The sequence below is a fragment of the Falco peregrinus genome, chromosome 2 (assembly GCF_023634155.1).
Source record: "Falco peregrinus isolate bFalPer1 chromosome 2, bFalPer1.pri, whole genome shotgun sequence".
NCBI lineage: Eukaryota > Metazoa > Chordata > Aves > Falconiformes > Falconidae > Falco > Falco peregrinus.
Genome location: NC_073722.1, coordinates 37712771 through 37734743, shown reverse-complemented (window position 1 = coordinate 37734743; position 21973 = coordinate 37712771). Strand labels below are relative to the sequence as shown.

At 45.4% G+C, this 21973-nt stretch overlaps 1 protein-coding gene across 2 annotated transcripts in view; it reads right to left on the bottom strand.

Moving 5' to 3' along the window:
- Positions 1-1205: 1205 nt before the first annotated feature.
- Positions 1206-21973, bottom strand: part of M1AP (meiosis 1 associated protein) — a 36114-nt gene continuing 15346 nt past the window's right edge. Inside the window, exons 4-10 of one of the 2 annotated variants that reach the window (XM_055794694.1) lie at positions 16659-16836; positions 7399-7572; positions 5763-5913; positions 4433-4574; positions 3659-3865; positions 2642-2797; positions 1206-2367 (exon numbers count right to left, since the gene is read on the bottom strand). In XM_055794694.1, coding sequence (XP_055650669.1) covers positions 2227-2367; positions 2642-2797; positions 3659-3865; positions 4433-4574; positions 5763-5913; positions 7399-7572; positions 16659-16836 — 1149 coding nt within the window. In that variant the 3' untranslated portion in view covers positions 1206-2226. Of the gene's footprint in view, positions 2368-2641; positions 2798-3658; positions 3866-4432; positions 4575-5762; positions 5914-7293; positions 7573-16658; positions 16837-21973 lie in introns of both variants that reach the window. The other variant, XM_055794693.1, reaches the window with a different exon arrangement.

Sequence of the window (21973 nt, the reverse complement as noted above, 5' to 3'; positions counted from 1 at the left end):
AGACATAAGCGCACAAGACAGAAGGAATGCTCCTGTGTGTGACCTGCTTGATTTATGCACCCTGCCACATGATAGAGAAGTGTGTGCAGCAGGGAAGGCTCTTAATCTCTGCTGATCAGGAGAGATGGTCTGGTTTTTTTTCTGGCTCAGTGTTGTGGATCAGACCTGTCATCTTGCTCGGACTGCTGCTCCATGCTTCACCTTCCCTCCTTTCTGGCAACAGTTCAGGGTGTAACAGATGCTTTGGGAAAGCCCAAGAAATAAGGTAAATGCAGAGTGAGCCTTTGACTGGTCACAGTCTTCCTGTTACCAAAGCCAAAGTCTGCAGTGAACCCTGACTTTGGAACCAGGAGATGATCTTTCTAGACTCTGCCTAGATTAGTATTTCTTCTGTCCGCCTTCACAGAATCATGGAATGGTTTGGGTTGGAAGGGACCTTAAAGCCTGTCCAGTCCCAACCCCTGCCATGGGGGTTGTGATCGGCTTCCCTTTATAGTCCCTTTTCCCTCTTCCCAAGTTCCCTCTGTAGCAGCTTCCTTCTTTCAGCAATAACTCACAAGGTGCTGTTAGCTTACTCCTTCCCATCGGTGAGGCATTTTGTTGACTTTGTACCCCAGTTTGGTATTTATGGTGTGGTTGCCAAAGTAGTTTCTACCTGCACCATCAGTTCAGTCAAGCTAATTCCCCATTTTCTGCCCCAAGTCTAATTTTATCATTTTCGTATTGCTGACTGGTTTGCATGCCGCAGGCTGGGCCATTTATATATGCATTACTGCCCTTTGCTGCTCCTTCTTCACCAGTTCTTGTGCTGTGAGCTTGTTAAAGACAGGCAGAGGGGTTTGCCACCAGTTTCCACAGCCCAACAAACTTGTATCCCTGTGCCTGCAGGGCTGTCTGCCCTGTCCTCAAGGAACTTGCCCTTGGCATGTTACCCCCAGCAGCTGCCTGAGATGCAGCCTCCTGCCAGACACGGAGTGCTGCCAGGGTGCAGGAAGAGCAGGTCCATGCCCTGGGCAGCCAGCGGAGCCGGTAGCCGAGCTGGGATCCCCGGGAAAAGAGCTGGCTGTGACTGCTCTGCTGCTGCAGCAGTCCTGGCAGCATGGCATCTTCATCATGCCCTTGTCATGGCATGCTGTTTATCCGGAGGTCCGGGTTAGTGTTGAGATTGCTACATACAGTACACATTATAAACTACAGGCAGTAAGTGCACGTTATGGTGGATAACTTTATTTTGAAACAGCTTGTCAGAACGAATTAAGTGGAACACAAACCTGTGCTGGTGCTGGGCATCGAGGAAGCCCAGTGAGACCACGCCACCTTGGCTCAGTTGAGCTGCTCTCAGCTCCTGTCCTGGCAGGGGCTGCTGTCCTACATCTGCACCAAAAACCAGGTGAGCATCTGTGCAAGCACTAGGCAGAAGCTCTCTGGAAAGTTCTAGGCCAACACCCCCATCTTCTGAACCCTGCTAAAAAGTACTTGCTGCATTGGCTTGCAGAACAGCCCTGTAGGCACGGACAGGCTGTATGGAGGGAAGCATCCAAACAGCAGTTGGCAGGGAGACTGGTGCTGTGCTGCAGCAAGCTGTCACTGCGTAGAAGCCAGCCAGCATGCTGCAGCTGGCTTGGCACTTGCTACAAACCCCTTAATGAACTGAGGCACTGGGCAGTGAAACTTTATGGCAGCAAGCAAATTGGCATCATCATGGGTAGTGCTGCTCTCACGACAACAGCACTCTGGGCTTTAAGATTAAAGTCAAAAGCCCTGGTTTTATGCCTGTTCAAACACCCTGCTGAGCCTGCTCCTGCAGGATGAGGGCACCTTGATGTTGCTGCCTACTTTATCTAGCTCTCTGACTTCCTCACCGCCCTGCTTGTAGCTATTTTGCACCTGCTGACATCAGTCTGTGGTTTGTGGCCTGGGCTAGCCTCGTCTCGGAAATCAAAATCTGAGGCATGCTGGGGGCGTGCACTAACGAGAGTGGGAAACGAGGGCTGCTGCAGGGGAGAGCTCAGTCTCTGGGCAGAGGGCTCTGGAGTAGCAGGCTTCCTGCTGACTGACGTGGTGACTAACAAAACCATAAAACAACAAGGAGGAACAAACAATGGGAAGTGCCTGTCTGACCAAGACCAAGTTTAGTGTCTTGCCTGCTTCCAGCCCCGTGCGTAAGGCTCGGCAAGCAGCCGAGCGGTAACCGCACCTGAGCAGGCTCAGGCAGTGCCCTGGGGTTCACTGCAGGAACTCGTCATACTCTTTGGGGAGCAGGGAGCGCTCGCAGGAATCTCTCCTCACCGCCGGTGGTCTGAACACTTGGGCAGGAGAAGGAGCCATCAGAAGGGGTGCCACCGTGGCTTTTGCTCTGCTCTGGTGCTGCAATACAGGGACAAAGTATGAATGCACCTTGGAGGAGGCGCTGGCTTGTCCAGCAGCACGCTGCCCGTCTCTGCACATGCCAGTTGCCCCCTCCTCAACTGCACAAGCTTACGCTGCGCCCGTCCCTCTGCTCTGCCAGCTGCAGGTGACACTGCCCCTGCCATTTGCTGCCTTCCCTGTGTTGCTGGGTGTCAGGGAGCTGCCTCCAGCCCTTCAGCAGGCCAGAAGGGCAGAACAGAGACTATAGGCTAGTCAAAGGCAAGAGACATACCTGCTTGGGTTGATGCCGCTCTGGTCGCTGGTCCCTGGGCTGAGCCTGCTGTCTGTGCAGAGGTTTGTACAACATACTCTTCAGGTATTTGTAGAGGTTGCTTTTTAGGTGCAAGGGGTTATAAGCAACTTCCACTTCCAAGCTGTTCAGGGCACTCTGCTCAGACAGAAGAAAGAACATAGCGGCTGTGAGATGACCCTAGAGACTGTGGGGTTTGCTTGGGGTTTTTTGTTGCTTTTAGTGTTGAGGGCTTTTTTTTTGCAGGGGTGAGTCTTACAGATGCTCTGTGCCACCCTACAGTGGCGGGAGAAGGGGTCTTTGGCTGTGCTGCTCCCCACAAGGACCGCCCTTAGCTGTGTCTGGAACAAGAGGCACCTACAACCAGGTCCTAATGGATTTAAGCACTTGTAGGATGCAGTCCTATCCTCCCCCCTGCCCTTAATCAGCCAATAAGCTGGAGCACCCTTTCTAGGCACTGTCACCCTCAGCTCTCAGCCTCATAAGGCCTCTTCCTCTTCCCCCTCCCCCCAACAGACACACAGCATTGCTCCAAAGAACAGGCATTTGCTGGCCGTGAAGAAAGCTGTAGGATATATTGACTGCTGGGAAGAAGTTTTGGAGTGCTCAATCATATTCCAGCTGTCACTAGGCATTTTCACAGCTGCTCCCTCCTCTACTCATCTGCTAAGACCTACAGGGAGGGCTCTGCCCCTCCTGGCATCACCTGAAGCAGACGCAGGCAACTCAGGAGAAGAATGTATGGATGCACAATAGGAAATGCAGAAGCCTGAATCTACTGGAAGAAACGGAGACACTTTTATGTATTGTTTTACCTTATGCCTAAAGCACCTCTCTTTGCAGTCAGAGGAGATCCATGTTCCCCAGCAATAAGGGAGGTGGCTACATCTTCAGCAGCAGCTGCACGCCCTGTGCATCAAGGCTGATCATTACTTTGATCCCTGCTTGTACAACTGGGATCCTTTCTGCAGGTATTTGTGCAGGCTGTCAGTGACTTACCTCTATGGGGCCATGCACTCTCTCAGGCTGCTCAGCAAGGAGGGCTGGGAAGGTCGATGGTAGCAAGAGCTCTCTGATGGCGACTGCTTTGACAAGTAGAGTGGCAGAGTCGGAGGGGATAATGATGTAGTAGGAATGCACCATTACGTTCCAGTTTGGACTAGTATTCTGAGGCTCACGTTTGGCCAAAAGCATCCACTTCCTTTTCTAAATGGCAAAAGTTAACGTGACCAATGGGCAATGGCCACTTCCTTCAGCACTTTCACTGTAGGGGCTGCTGGCTTCAGGGGCAGATACATTCATACGTGTCAGAATAAGAACACTATTCTGCATTATGGTTGAGGACAGTATGTTGGGGGTGTGTGGTTTTTTTTTTTTAATTGAATGCAAGACAATTCTTAAGAAAAAACATCCAATTTTGCTTTACAACTTGTCAGTAATGGAAATTCCTCCACATCCAAAGCCTTGGTTAATTATTTTCACAGTTAAAAGATGTACATCTAACTGCAGCCCTGACTGTTGCACTTTGTTGATCCAAACACTGGATTTCTGATAGGCAAGAGAGCCTTCTCTAAGGTCTGTTGTGCTGTAGCATCTTTCCAGTGCATGCACTGGCTGGAAGGATTTACAAGCCCATCTCTGGGCCATGAGATGAAGCTGCAGCTTTTGAAACATGTTCTCTGGGGCAGGCTAGACAGATTTTATTAGATGTGCACTAACTATTCCTTTCTATGGCCAGCCCTCCCCCTGAGACTGCAATTTTCACACACTCACCAGAAGACTATGACATAGAGCATGGAAACTGTGCTGATTTATCTCCAGTTCATCCCAGTCAAGCTGCCAGCAGGTTGTGGGCTTGATGATGAAGGGCAGACCGTACAGTACAGACTCGCAGACCCCTTCAGACTTCAGAGCCCTGCAAATACACAGCTCACGTTAGCGAAGCACAGCCAACATGAGACCAGCAAGACAACTCTACCAGGAGATGACTAGCTCAAGTGGCTGTGACATTTATCAGCTGCAATACTGCTACAAGCACTTGATGTCTGTGTTGGTGTGGCCTGTCGCTACGAAACCTTCCAGAACAGTCCAACTGCAGTGAAAAGAGGCTTTCTTGATTTCCAGATTCCCTTGGACCTGCACTGACAAGAGCACACCATGAAGCAAATCCAATCTTCATACTTTTTTTTTTTTTTTTTTTAATACAAAACAGTGTTAATCTGGCCTCTTGGGCAATACCTCACCCAGGCAATTACATGTCTTCCTAACTGCTGTTTACTGGATCGTGGTTATCTTTCACGTAAACTGACACGTGCTCTACTCCCACACAGATCCAATACCACACCACAAACACCACTACAGACCTCACAGTGCTTGACATTGCCTGCCCATAGCACACTGTGCTTTGTGACGGGGCATATAAATTAGCTTCAGTGCTGTGGCTTGAGCCATTTATGAACAATTACCGAGTGCTCTTCAGCTACTGACAGGATGAGAATAATTTTAAGAGCAACTGTATAGTTCAGAAACTACACAAAATTTTTCCTATAAATAACCCTCAGAAAAGACACCAGAGAGCATCACTCTTCTTGTTACGCTCTGTGCTTACCAGCCATAGGCTGCTGAGAGGAAAATGAAAAAATTCCTATGTGAAGTCACACAGTGCTATGAGGCTTTGCTTGCTTTTTTACTACTAGTTAGCTCAGGCTCTGACACCCAGTTAATTGCTATGGCCTCATTGGGTAGCGAGAGAACAGCAAATTATATATGGACCAATGGCTGCAATCTGCAGAACTTCACACTGGAGGGAAACAACTGTTGCATTAGTAACACCTACAGTGTTACACTCATAAAGTGCTAGTGTCATGGGAACACCATCTTTGACTCTGCACTCCTGTCTGCATCTGCGGGATGTGCTGTTCCATGACACTAAGAGCAACGGGGTTAAGGGTATCTTACATCAGAATTTCACTTGCTAGCACCGAGTCCCCCAGCACTTTATGGTGATGCTGCTAGGTCCTAGCTGAAATTGCACAGAAAGAGTGAAGGCTGCTATTATACCAGCCTTCCAGTTACCAAGTGCAAAGCATGTAACGACACTTACTTTACAACCTGGAGTTTGTACAGCACTGTGGCTGGCCAGGCTGCCATCTGGCAGGGTGAATTCAGATCTACCGCTCTCATGGTGCCATCAGCTGTCCCAGAAAGTAGAGCTGGGTCGAGCAATCTCTCCTGCAAATCGCATTTCAGGCACACTAGGAGAAGAAGGTTGGGTTAGATTGCTGGAAATGGCAACGTTTAGCACATGACATGTTCAAAGCACTTAAAAACACTAAGGTAATGTTTTCTGGCAACAGCTGTTGAGGGAAGAACAACACTAAAGCCCCCGTTTTACACACCAGGGGAAACACCACACACTTGGCATGGTAACGAAACAACGATTGACTGGTAACTGGGCAGGCAAGTTCCAGTCTTGGCAACCAGCGGCCAGCTGCAGCTGTAGAGGGAGCAGCAGCTCATTTCCCAATGCCACACTGGGTTCAGGGTCACACATTTCTGGGCAGCTGTTCTACCTGTGTTTGTGTAGAAACCCTGCACGCCACCGACACCAGCTCTGGTATAACATGAAATATAGCTGCATACAATTTCTCTGGCCTTCTACACATTTCTTGAGTGAAAAAACGTGACTGCAGTGTAACTTGGTCTTGCTAGCTATAATAAGACAATGCATTAGGTATGAAATTCAGCGTTACAATGAAGGAAAATCCACCTTTAACAAAATATAATTGCCTGTGCTGGTATGGAGGCTGTTATGGTAGCTACTACATAAATTAAAAGTCACACCAGGCTTTCTGATCTGCTTGCTGTGGAGCATATCTGCAGAAGCCACCAGCAACTCTCTGAGGCTTGCTCCCAGTCTGGAACTGGCCTGTGGATCACCAGAAGAAAACAAGTGTGCTTCTGCTGTAATGGCAATGGGAAGCTGTGCATGAGTACCCTACTGGAGTGGGATATAGTACCGTATTGGAGAGGCATGGAAAGGGAATTGCCAGAATTACACGTGCAGATTCTCATGGCAGTGCAATGCTGACAACGCAGTTAACAACTTATGGGAAACATCTATGTCTGCTGTAGCTGTTGGGTGTTTTCAGTGCTCACCCGAGGATGGATCAGGGATTTGGACTTAGACCAGTAAAGGAAAAAAAATAGATATTCCTTATAAATTTTCCCCATGCATTATTATAACTGCTAGCAGCTCCAGCCAGAACATTAGCTACTTTAGCTCTATATCTACAGATATAAATACAAGCCAATCTCTTTGTAAGACTGCCTTTATTTAAGGGCAGCTCTGGCACAGACTTTTAGCACTGAACACAAGGAACACAATTTTTAGGGCTACACAACTGAGCCAGAATGCCTTGGCTCTCAGTATGTAAGGCCCCTTTTACCTTGACCAAGTAGCTCTAAATTCACACACACCTCAAGGCTCATTTTGGCTGCGGAATGGAAACAAATTATAGCATCAGCAGCCACAGGACATAGCAGCAACCTAGAAGTATTCTAAGCAAATAGCCCCTCTCAACCCGAGACAACAGAAACTTCAGAGAGCTTTCAGAGTCACTCAGAGACCTTACTTGGGTGAGGGACGTGAGAGAACATGCCCATAGGACAGGCCTGGGTAATCTTTAAGGCTGTGGGATGTGGGAGCTCCCTGCAGAGTGGAAGAGAAAATGAAATACTTAGGGTGGTCCTGGGTGCAGTGGCACGGCTGAAGCCTCCTGACGGAAGGAGGAGATGGAGGTGTTCTCTCTCTGTGCCATAGTCATGTAGCCATGTTTTAAACAGCATCTCCAAGCTGATGACGTTGTCCTCTATGGTTTGCACATCGATGTCCATTCCCAGGATTGCAACATCTGCAGGAAAAAAAGGTGAAAAAGCACGGATATTTTCAGCCATGGAAAAGAACACTCTTTTTGCATTTTCCACTACACTATACCTTCCTAGCCTCTCAAGTGCTTTCACAGAAGAAGTGCTCCAGAAGCCATTACCATGCAAACCACAGCAGAGCACTGTGATGCCAGTCCTCTTAAAAGGACATTGCTGGAAGGTGAGCTGCTCCACAGGCTACACCAACACCTTTCTCATCAAAGGGGTGTGTGGACTGGCTACTACTGTCTTCAGAGGACTAGTTGTGACTGATGCAAACCATCCTGTGCTGTGGTCACCTTAGCACCAGCCTCAGAGACTCTTCTCACAACGTTAAACCATTTCCTCCTTTTCCCTGAACAAGGGACACTGGACACGTGATGCTATGAGAAATCAGAGACTGCAAAACTAAACTGCTATAGTGAAGGGAAATTTTGTAGTAGTGATGGAAAAGATAAATGTTCCTTCGCAATATGGCTGCAAGACTAAATTACTAAACACCCTCAACACGTGCTTAAAGGAGCAGCTAGTCACAGACCTGAGAAGAGCAGAAGCAAAACTTGTCCTGGACCTGATCAACACAGAGGAAGTGTTCCAACACGTTACCATGGAAGTGCTGGTTGGTAACACAGCAATCCCACAGTAGAACATCCTTGCAGATACAACAGTCAAAACTACCCAGGGCCATTACATTTTATTTCAAATAAGTAAAATGCATAAAGTTTAGAGATTTTTTAAAAAGAAACTAAAAGGAAAAAGTCAATATGTTTGCAAAGACATAGCAAGTACTTAAGCTACCACGTTGGAGGTGCAGAGCAAATGTATATGATCTAGCTACAACATTTAGGAATGGAGAAGCACAGGCTGGACAGCAGAGTTAGGAAGGTCACAAACAAGGTTAAACCCCTGCAAAAAAGCCAGAACCCAAATCACCCCAAATACCTCAAAGGTACATCCAAATGAGAAGCTAGCATAAAGTCTAGCAGATTAAGTAATTTAATTTAAAAAAATCTATAGGCAAAAGTGAAAAAAAAAAAAAAAAAAAAAAAGAATGTGATGAACAATTTGAAAAATGTGTAAGACATGTAATACACCCATTTGTAAGCACAGAAGGAACAGATAGCCTGGCAGCATTCATAGGGTCACCATACAGCCAAGATGTGAAACAGGTATTCTGAGAAGATGAATACATAGCAGAAACAGCCTTTTTTTCACCCAATGTGTTTACCAGGCCAGCTGGGGACTGAAATACAGTGCTACATCCACCTGCAATGAGAAATCTTTTCTTTATGCATTAATATTTATAGTTTGCAAAAAATGCCACTATGCTTCTGCTCCTATACTGGACAGGGGTGGGGGGGAAGGCAGAAATTCATTAATCTCCCTCTACAGGGCAAATAATCTAGGGCTAATATAATGACTGTAATCCTTCAAATGGGCTGCAACTTGCAAACACACTTTTTGTAGTACGTCCATTGCAGGAGGACATGGTTTCTTATTGCCTCCACCTTCCAGCCTTGAAGAAGGCACTGAGATCATGTAGGTCATGCCTCTGCAGCAAAGCGGAATCAACATCTACTTACAACCGGAGGTCCTCCACACTGTCCTTGCTGCTGAAAGCCTTTTCTTCTTAATATCCAGTCTGAGTGTCCTGGGCTGCAAGGACATTTCATTCCTTTTTTTTTTTTAGTTCTTCCCAAATCTGTACAGTAAACTGATTATTCTCTCAGTTTTGTAGCAGCTTTTAAAAATGTATCTTAACACTTAACACATTCCTTACCCCAGCCTTCTCTGGTGCTTATGGGAATAAGTTTCTCCCCCACAAAACAATGCTGGAGGATACTCTGGTGGAAGGCAATATCCTGCTTCTCTCTGGAGACTGCTCTTCATCAACAGAGCTATTACCTCTGTCAGCCACCTGCCCTGATGCTGTGAGTCTTGCTCTCCTTTCCCTGCAGAATGCACTGATGCACCTGGAGACCATGATGGATGTGTTTCAGCTGTGAGGCACTCTCTGCTTTTTTTACACTTAACGTTTGTCTCTGGGATGTGCACTGAAGATGGCATTAATAGTTCAGAAGACAAAGCACCAGGAAATCCATGTAATTTACTTTGAAAAACAGTCTATACACAGGTGACAAGGGGAATTATCTGTGTTTTGAGAGACAGAGTTTTGGGGCTGCTAAATGTTTTAGTCCTTTCCTTAGTAAACGTTTTCCTGTTTTTTTGGTTTCTCTTCTGTAATAGGTACGTAGCCACTTATATATCTCAAGTTGCAATACATGGCAATTGTAAAAAGAAATTCACTGCATTCATTGCTGTCCATTTTTAGGAAGAACAGGTTGGGATGTTGGTACCTATTGTGCAATGAGTTGTAAAATTCCTGGATAGCAGATATGCAGAGCCATTTATTGGTCAGCAATCTGCAGAGTGCATATAGAAAAAGGTTCCTGAGACTTGCAGAAGATGGATTATATGCATAAAAAAATGTATTAGTGCTTTATCTTCACTGCCTGTTTTGTGTTTTCCCAAACCAGAAATAGATAGGGACAGTATCTATATCACATACAAATATAAATCTTCATTAGCAAATGGTATGGTAATGCTGAATGTGTTTGTAATGGGGTAGGGGCACGAATGAGATAATAATAATTCTCATGTTATCAATTAGAGCCAGTCCACTGTATCTTATCAGTTACTCCCACACGCTATTCCCACACATCACAAATGCTGTATGCTGTGCTCTCTTTATGGGACTTATGTCATGATCTCGGCTCCAGTCTGCAGTCTGGCAAGCCCTAATGTTTTATCAATAAAAAAACACTGCAGATTTACTCTCTGTGCCACAGAGGAGCTGCTTTACAGTTTTGAAAAAGCAATCCTTGTTGCTCATCACATGGTCTTTGTCTGGAAATGCACTCTCCCAGGGAGGCTGCTCTTGTGAAGAAAACAGCAAGCACTTTTCATTCATGGCAGGCTGGTCTTAGTACGTTCAAAGATATTGTCAGACTTGCCAGCTGCGAGGCTTCAAAATATTGGAGTGTTTTCTAGCTGCATTAACCTGGAAATGAGCCTATGAGAGGATATCCTGATCCTGCCTTCCTTCTTTCAGTACCACACAAAATTGTAATTGAATGTTTTACAGGGTTCCCCCTCCCCATGGTAAAAGAGAGAGGAAATTTTCTGGGTGAGCTGAAAAATCATGTGCTTTCTCAGGATGCAGATTTTGCATCTCTGCATCTTCCTGGCATTGGAAGAAGCACTTCGTAGTCTAGTACTATGTGGCAGTAAAATAACACAGATAACATTAATTCACAGTGCAGCACCCTGGCAATGGATTAGGGTCTCACTGCAGTAGCTGCAGTACAAGCAAGGCAACAAGATACCTGAACCTTGAAGGTCTTGCAGTCCAACAGAAGATCCAAAAGAAAGAAACAGGGTAATACCATGTACTCCATAGAGGTCTAAGAAGAGAAAGCAAGCTTCTCACAGAATTCTCCATTAAAGTGTCTGGAAATCATGAAATACAAGTCCATTTTATCTGGCAAGATAATCAAGTGACGTCCCACTGAAAGCCTGAGCCAAGTGTCACAGCTGCTGCCTCCCTAATGTCTAAACCCCCAGACTGTTTGTGCCTTCCCCAATGTGAGTGTGTGTCTTGAACATGACGCTCAGCAGCATATTCAACACTATAGGTATCTTTTTCTTGCATAAATGGAAACCTGTAGCCTGGACCAGATAGTTAACAAGCCCAGTTTACACAAGGCTGTTTCTGTGTATGACATTTGCCAAAGGTAACTGCTTCACAGACAGGGAACGACTGCACAAACGTGCCCCAAACTCTGTGTTTTCCTCACGTTCACTAAGAATTTGTCTTATGTGCATAAATTTCACTTCCAAAATTCCTTAGAGGGTTGGGGCAGGAGGATGGAGAAAAGCTAAGTATTTAATTCCAACAGCTGTTATCTCAACACAGGTTTGATGTCGATCAAGCAGATCGACAGGATTTCTTTAAAGACAAAAAGAGATGACAGACCCTACAGCACAGATTTGCAAGTTAAGTGAAAACAGGCTCACTGTTTCTTTTCCCGTGGCAGCGTGAGCCCAGACCTGTTTCCTGATATCGAACAGTTTTGATGGAAGAATGGAATGGAGGGGAGGTAGGTAATACTGTTTCTTTCAATAACAACGGCTAGTACAGTACACGAAATTATAGTTTTAGTTGCTCCTGGAAATTTTGCCAACTTCTTTTATTCCAGTATGCCCTGATTCCAGTATGCCCTGAATACCAAAACATAATTGTTAACCAAGTCTCAGAGCTTCCAAACACCCTTATATATAAAAAAGGAAAAAAAAATTGCATTTATTCCAGTGATTTTCTATGTTTAGAAGATCACAGAAGATCTAAACATACAATCATAGAATCACAGTTCCCAACTTCTTAATCCTTAATTTAACTGTTTTCCTGTGTTTTCCTGCTTTTATATATAGGTATATATGTTCAATAATCTCAGTTTTGTTATCAAAGTCTTAAAACAACAACTGTGTTATAAGCATCAGAGAGCGTGGGACTGTTTTTCCCTATCACACCACGGTAGTAGTTCTCAAGCAATACAACATCTCTTGCTATATTTACTGAAACAATTTTGTTAGCTGTTGCAAGTTTCTTTCGTGAAGCAGATTGTCCAGTAAATGTTTTCAGTTCATGTAGGAAGCTGCTGTGATGCTTCTTCCATTTTGAAAGCAAGTTTTTGTGATGCTTTTCAAAATGTCATTTAGAAGAGGTATGCTGTGTGCTATTAAAATGTAATAAAGACAAAGCTTTGTTTCCTATTCACTCATGCCATGTTTCAGCAACTGCCATTCTTGGAAATCCCACAACCTGCATGGGATTTCCAGTAAGTTTTTTCTTTCCCCCCCCCCCTTAATATATTTAGTCTGTGCCATTTTGAAGGTCACTAAATTAATAGTTTGGTTTAAATACTCGTATGATGTTCACCACTACCTAACCCATATTGTAAACATTTTTGCAAACTGTGCTTAAAATTTCACTTTCATGTCACCTTAAATAGTGTAACCACACATAGTGAAAGAAATGACAAACTTGTTTTTGAGGTTTGGAGAGGATAAAACTCAGCGCTACTGTTGCATGCAAAAGAACTGCCTGACTGCACTGATGTTACACCTGAGTAATTATCTGTTACTTTCCTTTCAAGGAGTCTGCCAGTAACAAAACTTGGGTCCTTGGGTGAAAAAAAAAAATCTAGTAATAATCATGAGCTACAGCTCCTCATTGTTAAGAGTCAGTCCACATTTCTATTGCTTCCAGACTTGGCATTCATGCTAATGGGTGGCTGCTGCTGATCTGTAACAGACTTCTCCACCTTATTTCTTTACCTTAAAACTAGATGCCTTTCTAAAGGTTCTCGATTCTGCAGAAACCGGGGGCTTGATTCAGAAATCTAATAAAACTGTATACCCATGTTGTGAAGGCAGTAAAATTCAGTTGCATTCTTAAAGTCCATCAGTATTTACAAGACAGAACAAAAATCCATTACTCCAGTAATGGCCAAGAGAGTTATCTCCCAGAGGAAATATGACATGCAGTCTGTAAAAAAGAAAAGATTAATGCATCCAATCTAACTGGGAAAGAAAGGTGAAACACCAAACAGACCATTCTGGTCTACCCAAGGTCCAGGTTGGTCATTACAGATAGGCGGTGGATGCATTTATGAAAGACAGGTAGATCTAGGAAAACATGTTCGTGCTCTCCTTCTTGAAATGAGGAGTCAGTCATGGATATTAAGTCAGGAGAGAAACAAAGCATTGATTTTAAGTATGTTTTAACAGAGGGTTCTGGAGAAGCAGAATGTCAGAAGCCAGATACGGAGGTGCTCAGCCCCTTCACACACAAGAAACGTCCATCCAAGAGAAAGGGGAGAGATGCCAGTAACAGCTGCCTCCCACCAGCACTCCTGCCCGACAGGAAGGCTGTTTTGAAAGTAATACCCAGCACAGCTGGATGAAAAAAATCAATGTGTGGTCTGGTCAAAAGGTGCATTGGGCAGGACAGTTCCTGATTTGGGGACCAGATTTAAACCATCCCTTCTGAAAATCTGGGACAGTGAGATGAAAGAACTTCGAGGAAGTTTGGCTAGCAGGACACAGCTAACGGGTCCTTACAAAGCAGACATGAGGTCCAGCAGCTGGAACAGCAAAGAGACAGAAGCCTACAATGGTACAAAGACTTTTCATGAAACCCAGTCAGGAAATATTTCCGCTCCCATTGGTACACATGGAGGCTTCTAACTGTTAAAACCTCAAAAAGAGGAGAATAGGACCAACCAAGAAAAGAGCTCAGACTAGCAATCTAACATTAAAGCCCTAGAGCAGGTCAGAAGAAATTTTGAGAACAATTTACCTAAGCCATTGCAAACAGATTAAAATTTTTCAGGCTAATCAGATTCACAACATTTTAAGGTCTCTGAGCTCTGTGGTAGAGCTATATATAATAATAATGGAAAAAATAAATTGGAAGCTGTCATTTGCTTCCAATAAGCTGAGATGGAGATGGCACAAAATGAATTTTTCAGGCAGAGGATTTAAAAACAGACGATTTCTCGTTGTGCTACAAATATAAATTCAGGATGCAATGTCACAGCAATGCTCTGGATATTAAAAATGTAAGTAGCTTCAAACAGCCACTAAACAAACTAATGGAAGAAATATCCACAGTGGGATGAATCTCATAATTAAGTGCTGCATCACAATGTTTGTTCTGTAGTGGGGGACGGGCTGCAGTCAAACACAGCACTAATTCTTACACTTCCTGCATGCTGGATCTTGCAACTTCAGTGTTCTTTACTGTATTTTTTTTCTAATACAGTGAATTTTTGTTGCAGAAACAGAGGAAAGGTGCTCCAACAGGTGAAAAATCCTCTTCATAAGTCAGTTGGGCTCCCTTTGTAAATTATTTGGGCTATCCATTCCGTCGTGCTCCTCTTGGAGAGCAAATAAATAGAAGACTCAGAAAAACAGAAACTCATAATCTGAACTTTCACTGGCTTTTATGTCCTTATTTATGTTTTCATTTCATCTACTGGGTGAAAGGACTACACAACTTCATTTTTAAAAACAATATAGTGGGGTTTAGCATGCTCTGAAGCAGTCTTGTGACCAAGAGGGACACAAAATCCCCTGTTCTGTGGTGTCTGGTTTTCCAAGGCTTCCCCACAGGGTTCTGTGCAGCACCAGCTCAATGCAAAGTCCTGACAATACTCCTCCTCACTCAAGAAGCCAGCCCTTGTAGCCACCCAAAAGACTGCCCTCTTCCCATATGGACAAGATTGGTGCTTTTTTAAAAGAGTACCTCAGCCTTGGAGCTGAGGTTCCTTCCACAGTTTTTGTAACAACCCCAAACTTGGTTTTGGCATATTAAATTAATTCTAAAATCACATCAGAGTGCAAGAAGCTTGATTCTCCTCCTCAGGACTCACTGTTCCCAGTGTTAATGGTAAGGGTGCTGGTCAGAAAGAGAAGACGCTCCCTTCCTCTGGCCAAGCAGTTTTACCTGCAGAGATGGCAACTCTCCTTGAGGCCTCTGTTTTCAGAGTCCAGAATAACCAGATATATCTCACTGAGGGAGACTGCCCCTTCAGGGCAGGAAGCTTTTAATGGTTAGCAAAAGGGTTGACATACCTCTAAGTGCTTGATGATACAATTTGGTGTTTGCTTTGGTCTGCCACCAGATGAGTGGGATGGGAGGCAGCAGGGAGAGCAGCCAGTGTCTGCAGCAAGACACACCGAGTCAGTGCTGTGCTGCAGATGGGAGAAAACCTGCATAAATTCTTGCTGTTTAGTTATTCATTTTACCAGCCTCAAGAAAGAGCTGAAATAACTGAGCAGATTGGAAAGTCAGGTAAAACGAAATACAGAAATGAAAGTTGCAGTTACAGCAGCACTGCAATGTACAGGCTTCCACCACTGAATGGCTGTGGTACTCGACTTTTGATCACCATCTGGCCAGTTTATTTACAGTCTGCTCAGCACCTTTTGCTTTGAAACAAAAAGGCTCAAAACCAGGAGCTAACAGGAATTTCCGTTTCTGAATTTCTCATTACTACATCTTAAATTGTCGCTGCTGAGAACTGTCAGGAAAAATAATATTCAGGGCCTGAGGCATACTTGCTCTTTCACTAATGAAGCATGCAGCCAGGTGTGTGAGGGACAGGGCAAAAGGGATTCTGCGATCCACCTAAACATTCCCAGCCCCTACTCTACCATTTGACCAGAAGCTTGCTACTGCAACTAGAAAGAACAGCTAAAGACAGGCAAGGCAACAACATCCAACGTTGCTTGTCACTCAGTAAAAACAATATTGTCATTGCTATTAACAGGTCTCACACTAACTTTGCAAGGTAGCAGGACTCAGGTTTTTAAGCTTGCTATTAACTCATTGTGAGAACTTGCTGCGTGAACCAGAGCTTTGTACCAGGTTGTCTTGTTGATGGGCAGTTGAAGTGTCAGCAGTAAAGGCCTTTAAATGGAGACCTGGATTGGAAAACAGAGGCTCTAGGGCTATAAAGAACTTGCTAATATGCAGCTAATGGTTACTGAAGCACAATCTTAAGAGCTCAAGGAAAACTGCCCTAAGAATTGGGAAAAGAAGCAGCAGCTAAGCAATGAATGATATCAGAGACAAAAAAACAGCTAATCAACAAAGTACCTGGCTTGGTCTGAGAAAGTAAGTCTTCCTAGCACTGTGCAATATATGGTCTGGGACTAAAGGCAAACAACTGCCTAGAAATCAAGCATCTTGTAAAAGGACATCCTGAGTTGAGGAGGGGGGATCATTGAAACTGTAATGGCCTGCCTGCCTCTCCTTCCCTCTCCCCCATCTACCTGCTTCAAGGATTCTGGTTGCCTCTGCCTGCACTGAGGACCTTTTGATCAGCCTGTCAATTGCCCAGGGTGATGTTCAGCAGTATATGTGTGTCTGAGAGTGTGTTACCTCCATCAACTCTGTTTTTCTATGCAGTAACTTCCCTGAGCAGCCTGTCTGTCTTACACTCACCATTGCTGCTGGGCTCTTCTGCTGGCATGCACTGTTCCGCATCCTCAGGCTCCAGAAAGTCTCTCTTCAAAACCTCAATGACCTGTATTCTTCGTAAACTCACAAGGTCTATTTCTTTTAACTTCTTTTCCAGCTGCTTTACCATTTCTTTGCTGGACTGGCTAGTCAAAATTGTGATCTGAAACACAAATCAGAGTGTGCAACAGCTGCCTCTACCCTAACCCCCTCTTGACAGGTCACGGTGCCCGGTCTGTTTGAATAGCCAAGTCCCACTACGGAGAGAGGAGAGAAATCTCCCTAAAGTTATCTCATCAATTCAAAAGCAGATCTGAAAGCATTTTTTTTTTTTGAGCTTTGGCTTGCATTTAAGCCAATACAAAATGATTGAGAGGTTTGCTGCAGGAACACCAACCGACTCTGTGCTGCTGCTGGAAGAAGATGGAACGATCCACAGCTGCTGTGGTTTGTGCTTAGCACTGGGGGCTAGTGGGGCTGTGTGCGTAGGAGAGACTGTGCCCGGGGCTTCCCATCCCTGCATCAACTGTAGTTCAAGCAGACTAAATGTGGCATTACCTGAAGGCTGAATGGGAATTGCCTTTTTCTTAAAAGGAGTATATAGTCTACCATAAAGGTGTTTATTAAGAGAGCAATGGTAGATGTGACTCCCACCTCCTGGTTTTGATGTAATGCTGAGTGAGTGACTGCAAAGAGTTTCTTCATTACTGACAATCAGCAACAGTTTCTAGAAACATGCCAGGCAGGTCTGACACCAGCTGCTACCCTGAGAGGGTAGTTAGGTGAGAAACTTTCAAGTTTTGACCTTGCCCTGATACTTGGTGAATGGTGAAGTACTGAGTCTTCCCGGTACACCTGCGCATTGCTCTGAAGGACTAGTTAATAACCCGAAATGAAGGACAAGGTGCACTTTAGGTAAGGCTCCTAACAAGTGTCCTGTAGGGAGTATGTGGGGAAACTTAATAGTAGGCCTTCACAAATGAGTTCCACTACAAAGATATTAACAATGCCAACAGAGTGCCAGCTCAGGGGTTAGGGATGGGGGCTTTTGAGGGGGTGGTGGAAGGAGTGCAGTGGGCAGGGAGTATACCTTCTCCATCCAGATCTATTCTTAGTGTTTATCTATGAGGTACTGGGGATGAAGCAGTAATTGTGATCTCCTTTATGAACTGACAAACACGGGTAACAGAAACTGTTCTTGATGGGGAGCGGGGCTGGGGGGGGGGGGGTGCAGCACCATCTGAAGATGCTATTATCTTTTTTACACAGCTATAGAGAGCATTTCCTATACTACTATACCTTAATTTCACAGGCACCTTTAGGCTATGTGATGGAAGCTCACCTGCACACCCCCAAAGGAGAGCAGAGATGCAGAGACAGGCAGAAGAGCCCGGATAACGCCCTGTCCCAGCCAGTGCCCTCAGCCCACCACAGCCCCCCTGCCCCAGCCCCGAGGGGCACCGGGCAACCACATCAGGGGCTTGGAGGGAGGGCACCTGCGGGCCATGGCCTGGGCTGTCCCCAGAGAGCCCCTCTCCAGGTGTGAGGGCCACCAGGGAGAGTCAAACGCCCTTCCGACCAGGGTGGGGGTGGGGGGTGGGGGTTGCCACCCAGGGGCAGGGGACACCTACAGGATGCAAGGGAAGAGCGGTTTGGGATTGCACAGGGCTTATGGCGGGATGTTTAGGGGAGGAACCCAAGTGGCCACAGGGATGGAGGTGGGTGGTCTGGGAAGGAACTACATGGGGAAATTGAGGGGTGAGGGTCTACGAGCAGCCGGTTCCCGTGTGAACAGTTGGCTGGTCAGTCCGCCCGCCCGGCCAGGCCCGGCCCCGATGGCCACAGCCCATCCCAGCTCCTTCCCAACCCCCTTCCCAGCCCTGTGCTGGGGCAGGGCTCCCCGCTGTGCGTGGGGGGTGTGGGGGTGTCTCAGCACAGCGGCTGGAGCTGCGGGGCAGGGGCCCGTGTGGCTGCGGGGCAGCGGCTGGAGCAAGGGCGAGTGAGCCCGCCATCGCTAGCCAAGCTCAGCGTGGGCCAGCTGGGGAACAGGCAAACGGCCTGGGAGCACGGGGGTCTCTGAGGGTGAGACCGTGGAGTAGCTGGCCCTCAGAGGGACGAGGGGAGTCCTGGCAGCTGCAGCTGGAGTGGGGCTGCAGCCCTGGGGACGGGGATGCCCAGATGCCAGCCTCTGGGCAGACGGAGATCCAGGAGCAGCCACTGGGCAGACTGAGCCCAGCTGCTGGAGGCATCCATGCTGTACATAGGGAGACAGAGCTCTGTGTGTATATATATATATAACAGGTAGTGGATCTCCATCCTGCTCAGCCAGAGAGAGGAGCAGGCTGAAGCCAATGGTGCAGTGCGTGTCTGTGTGACTGCTCAGAGTGTGTTATCTGTGACCTGTGTGACCAGCACGCATGTATATATGTGTTATATACATATGCCCTGTATGCATCTGCCTGCTGGGAATACATTCTCAGCCTCACAGCTGGTTGGGCCTGGGGGCACGGACCTGTGGCAGCCTTGCTGATGTCAGATCAAGCCCGTTTTCCCTAACGAAGTATACCTCTCCAACCAAACTCAGACCTAGTGTCTGCCCCTGAGTTACTGGGAATGAAGAAATTATTATGGGCTCCTTTTAGGAACTAATGAAAAAGGCTAAGAGGGACTGTTCTTGAACTGCGGGTAGCTGAACTGTCTAAAATATATAATTACCTTTTGCAGTGCTATAGACAGAGCATTTGCTATGCTGATGCACCTTTATTTCACCAAAACCATAGCTGCATTACACCTGTAGCCTATCACCTCCAATTTATCCTTTTCACCACTTGAGTCACACTAGCACGTGCTGGTCAGAGACCAGGAGAAGTATTTTACCACATACAAAAATTGAGGTAGCTACTGTGACTTCCCTTAGTTTTACCACACTTTCTAGATATAATCCCTTAATGCCATTATACTTCCTAATCTGACAAAAAACAGGCTACTGGTGACCGGAAAAATGCTTTTCATCCTATTGCAGATCAACCACACTTCCTGCCCTGCAGCTGCTGCTGAGGTTTAGCTTCACTGACGCTGGTGGTTTTTCTGCTCTGAAGTCAGGATCTCAAAGGAGTACGCATTTCCAATACCTTTAACAGATACTTGTTTTTAAATGATTGCAAGTTGTAACAAAGTCTGCCTCCTGCGCTTACTAGTCAGCTAGGAATATTCTTGCCTCTTTGCTGTTTAACTGTTAGGAAATTTGCCTGAAGACCGCATCTCATTTGCACAAGCAAATTACCAGTGGTGCTCATGTGCTATAAATACTGGCTATCGTGGTCTCACGCTAGAGAAACTGTACTTTTAAATACCACCACAATGCCTCCCTATGCACTTGCCTTTCTGCTAGCTCACATGTAAGTGTACTTCATCGACAGCTTCTAATATACTATGTTTTTTCACCCTGCTGCCCTTCATAGTCCTGCCCTGTCTTTCCTGCCCCTTCCCACTGAGCCGAAGCAGGCATGTGCCAGGCTGTTCCGCTGCCCACAGCAGTGGCTGCATGTTCCCAGCATGCAGCTCCAGAATAGTCTCTTCCACATGGATGGAAACATGTGGAAAGCTTTGTGGTACGTTAATGCACCACAACAACATACAAAGCATTAAATATTGATGAACAACAAACACTTCAGATAAGTCTTACATTAAATCTTAACTGGAATCAACTGATTTATGAGAGCACTTAACTAAGGTATGAAGCTCTTGAAACAGAAGGAAGAAATTGTATTGGTAGAACCTGACATTCACCCCATTGAAAAAGAGATGGAACTAGAGAATTACAAAAATTTGATGAAGTAGGGCTTATTTTCCCTTGCTTGTGCCTTATAGTTCAATGCAGAAATACCTCTCCTAATGTTTTCTAATCACAAAATGCTTTGGGTTGGACAGGACCTTGAAGGATCATCTAGTCCAACCCTCCTGCAATGAATGAGCAAGGACAACTTCCACTTGACCAGGTTGCTCAGAGCCCCGTCCAGCCTGGCCTTGAATGTTTCCAGGGATGAGGCATCTACCAGCTCTTACGGCAAACCTAATGCTTTAAAGTATCACAGAAACAGAATTGCTACTTCTCTTCACAGTGAATAGAAAATGCTTGTGGGAGGTGTTAAGTACTTGGTCACCACATGTGGTCTACCTAATACAGCTGAATTTAAAAATGCCTATTTTAACTGGCTTAAGTTATCCAGGCTTTACTTCCAAGCACGTACACTCCACACACACACACCCCCCTTCTTTAAAAGATACCATATCTGAGCAAAAACATTCAAATGCCTTCTGAGAAAAGGAAACAAATAAAAATCCAGCTTTGCATAAAAAAGTAAATGCTTGTGATGAAACCAAAATTTCAATCACTGAAGTATCTGAAGCAGAAAGCTGCCTTTTTTTTTTCCTAGAAACATAGCCTTTTGTAAAGGTGAAATACCCTTCTGCCTTTCTGTGATCACCTGCTTTTATTTTTCATCAAAGATCTGAGAATTATAGGTGCTCTTCTGCTCATTTCCTGGCTCCTTAGTGATCTGATGGTGCTTATTTACTTTTAAGCTAAAGGCCAAGGCCACCCGTTAGATCCTATTTAGGTCTATGAAACTCCTTTTGTTGGGATATGCAGAAGACTGAATTCATCTGCAGGTCACATTTATGCAGCATGCAGAATGGGAAGGATTGCCAGCTTGGAGATAAGTCCTTTATCCTTTACATTCTCCACAGAATTAAACTTGAGCTAAAGTTTCCTCAAGACAGGCAGGTATGATGTGCTGCCTTTTGGAAGCTCTTAGTACCTTCTCCAGTACCTGTGCTAAAATCAAGTGTACTATAATGCTTCAGATCTTTTTGTTTTTTGAATTCTCTCTCTAGTTTTATGATATTTTTCAAATTAAATAGGATCACTATAAATTGTATCCACTAATGAAGCCACAGAAAAGCTACTCTTAATTTTTCTTTCCCTCTGCTTTATAAGGCATGCATTCTTTGAAGAAACACTTGATGCCTGTCACAAATAGCTCAAAGAGAAGTGAGGCAGTGGAAACAGGGAATGAAATACAGTTAGTGTGGAGCAACTCAGAGGGAAGACCAGAGCTGGCAAGGGTGACTGTTGTCTGTGGTATCTGACAAATCCCAGACAAACCAACTCATGTCACCAGCCTGTCCAACAAGACTTGTTTAGCTGAAGTCACTGCTCTTTCTACTCTCTCCTGGCAAACTGTCAACAGCCAATCTCAAACTTCACAAAGCCTCAACAGCAAGGAAGTATTTGCATG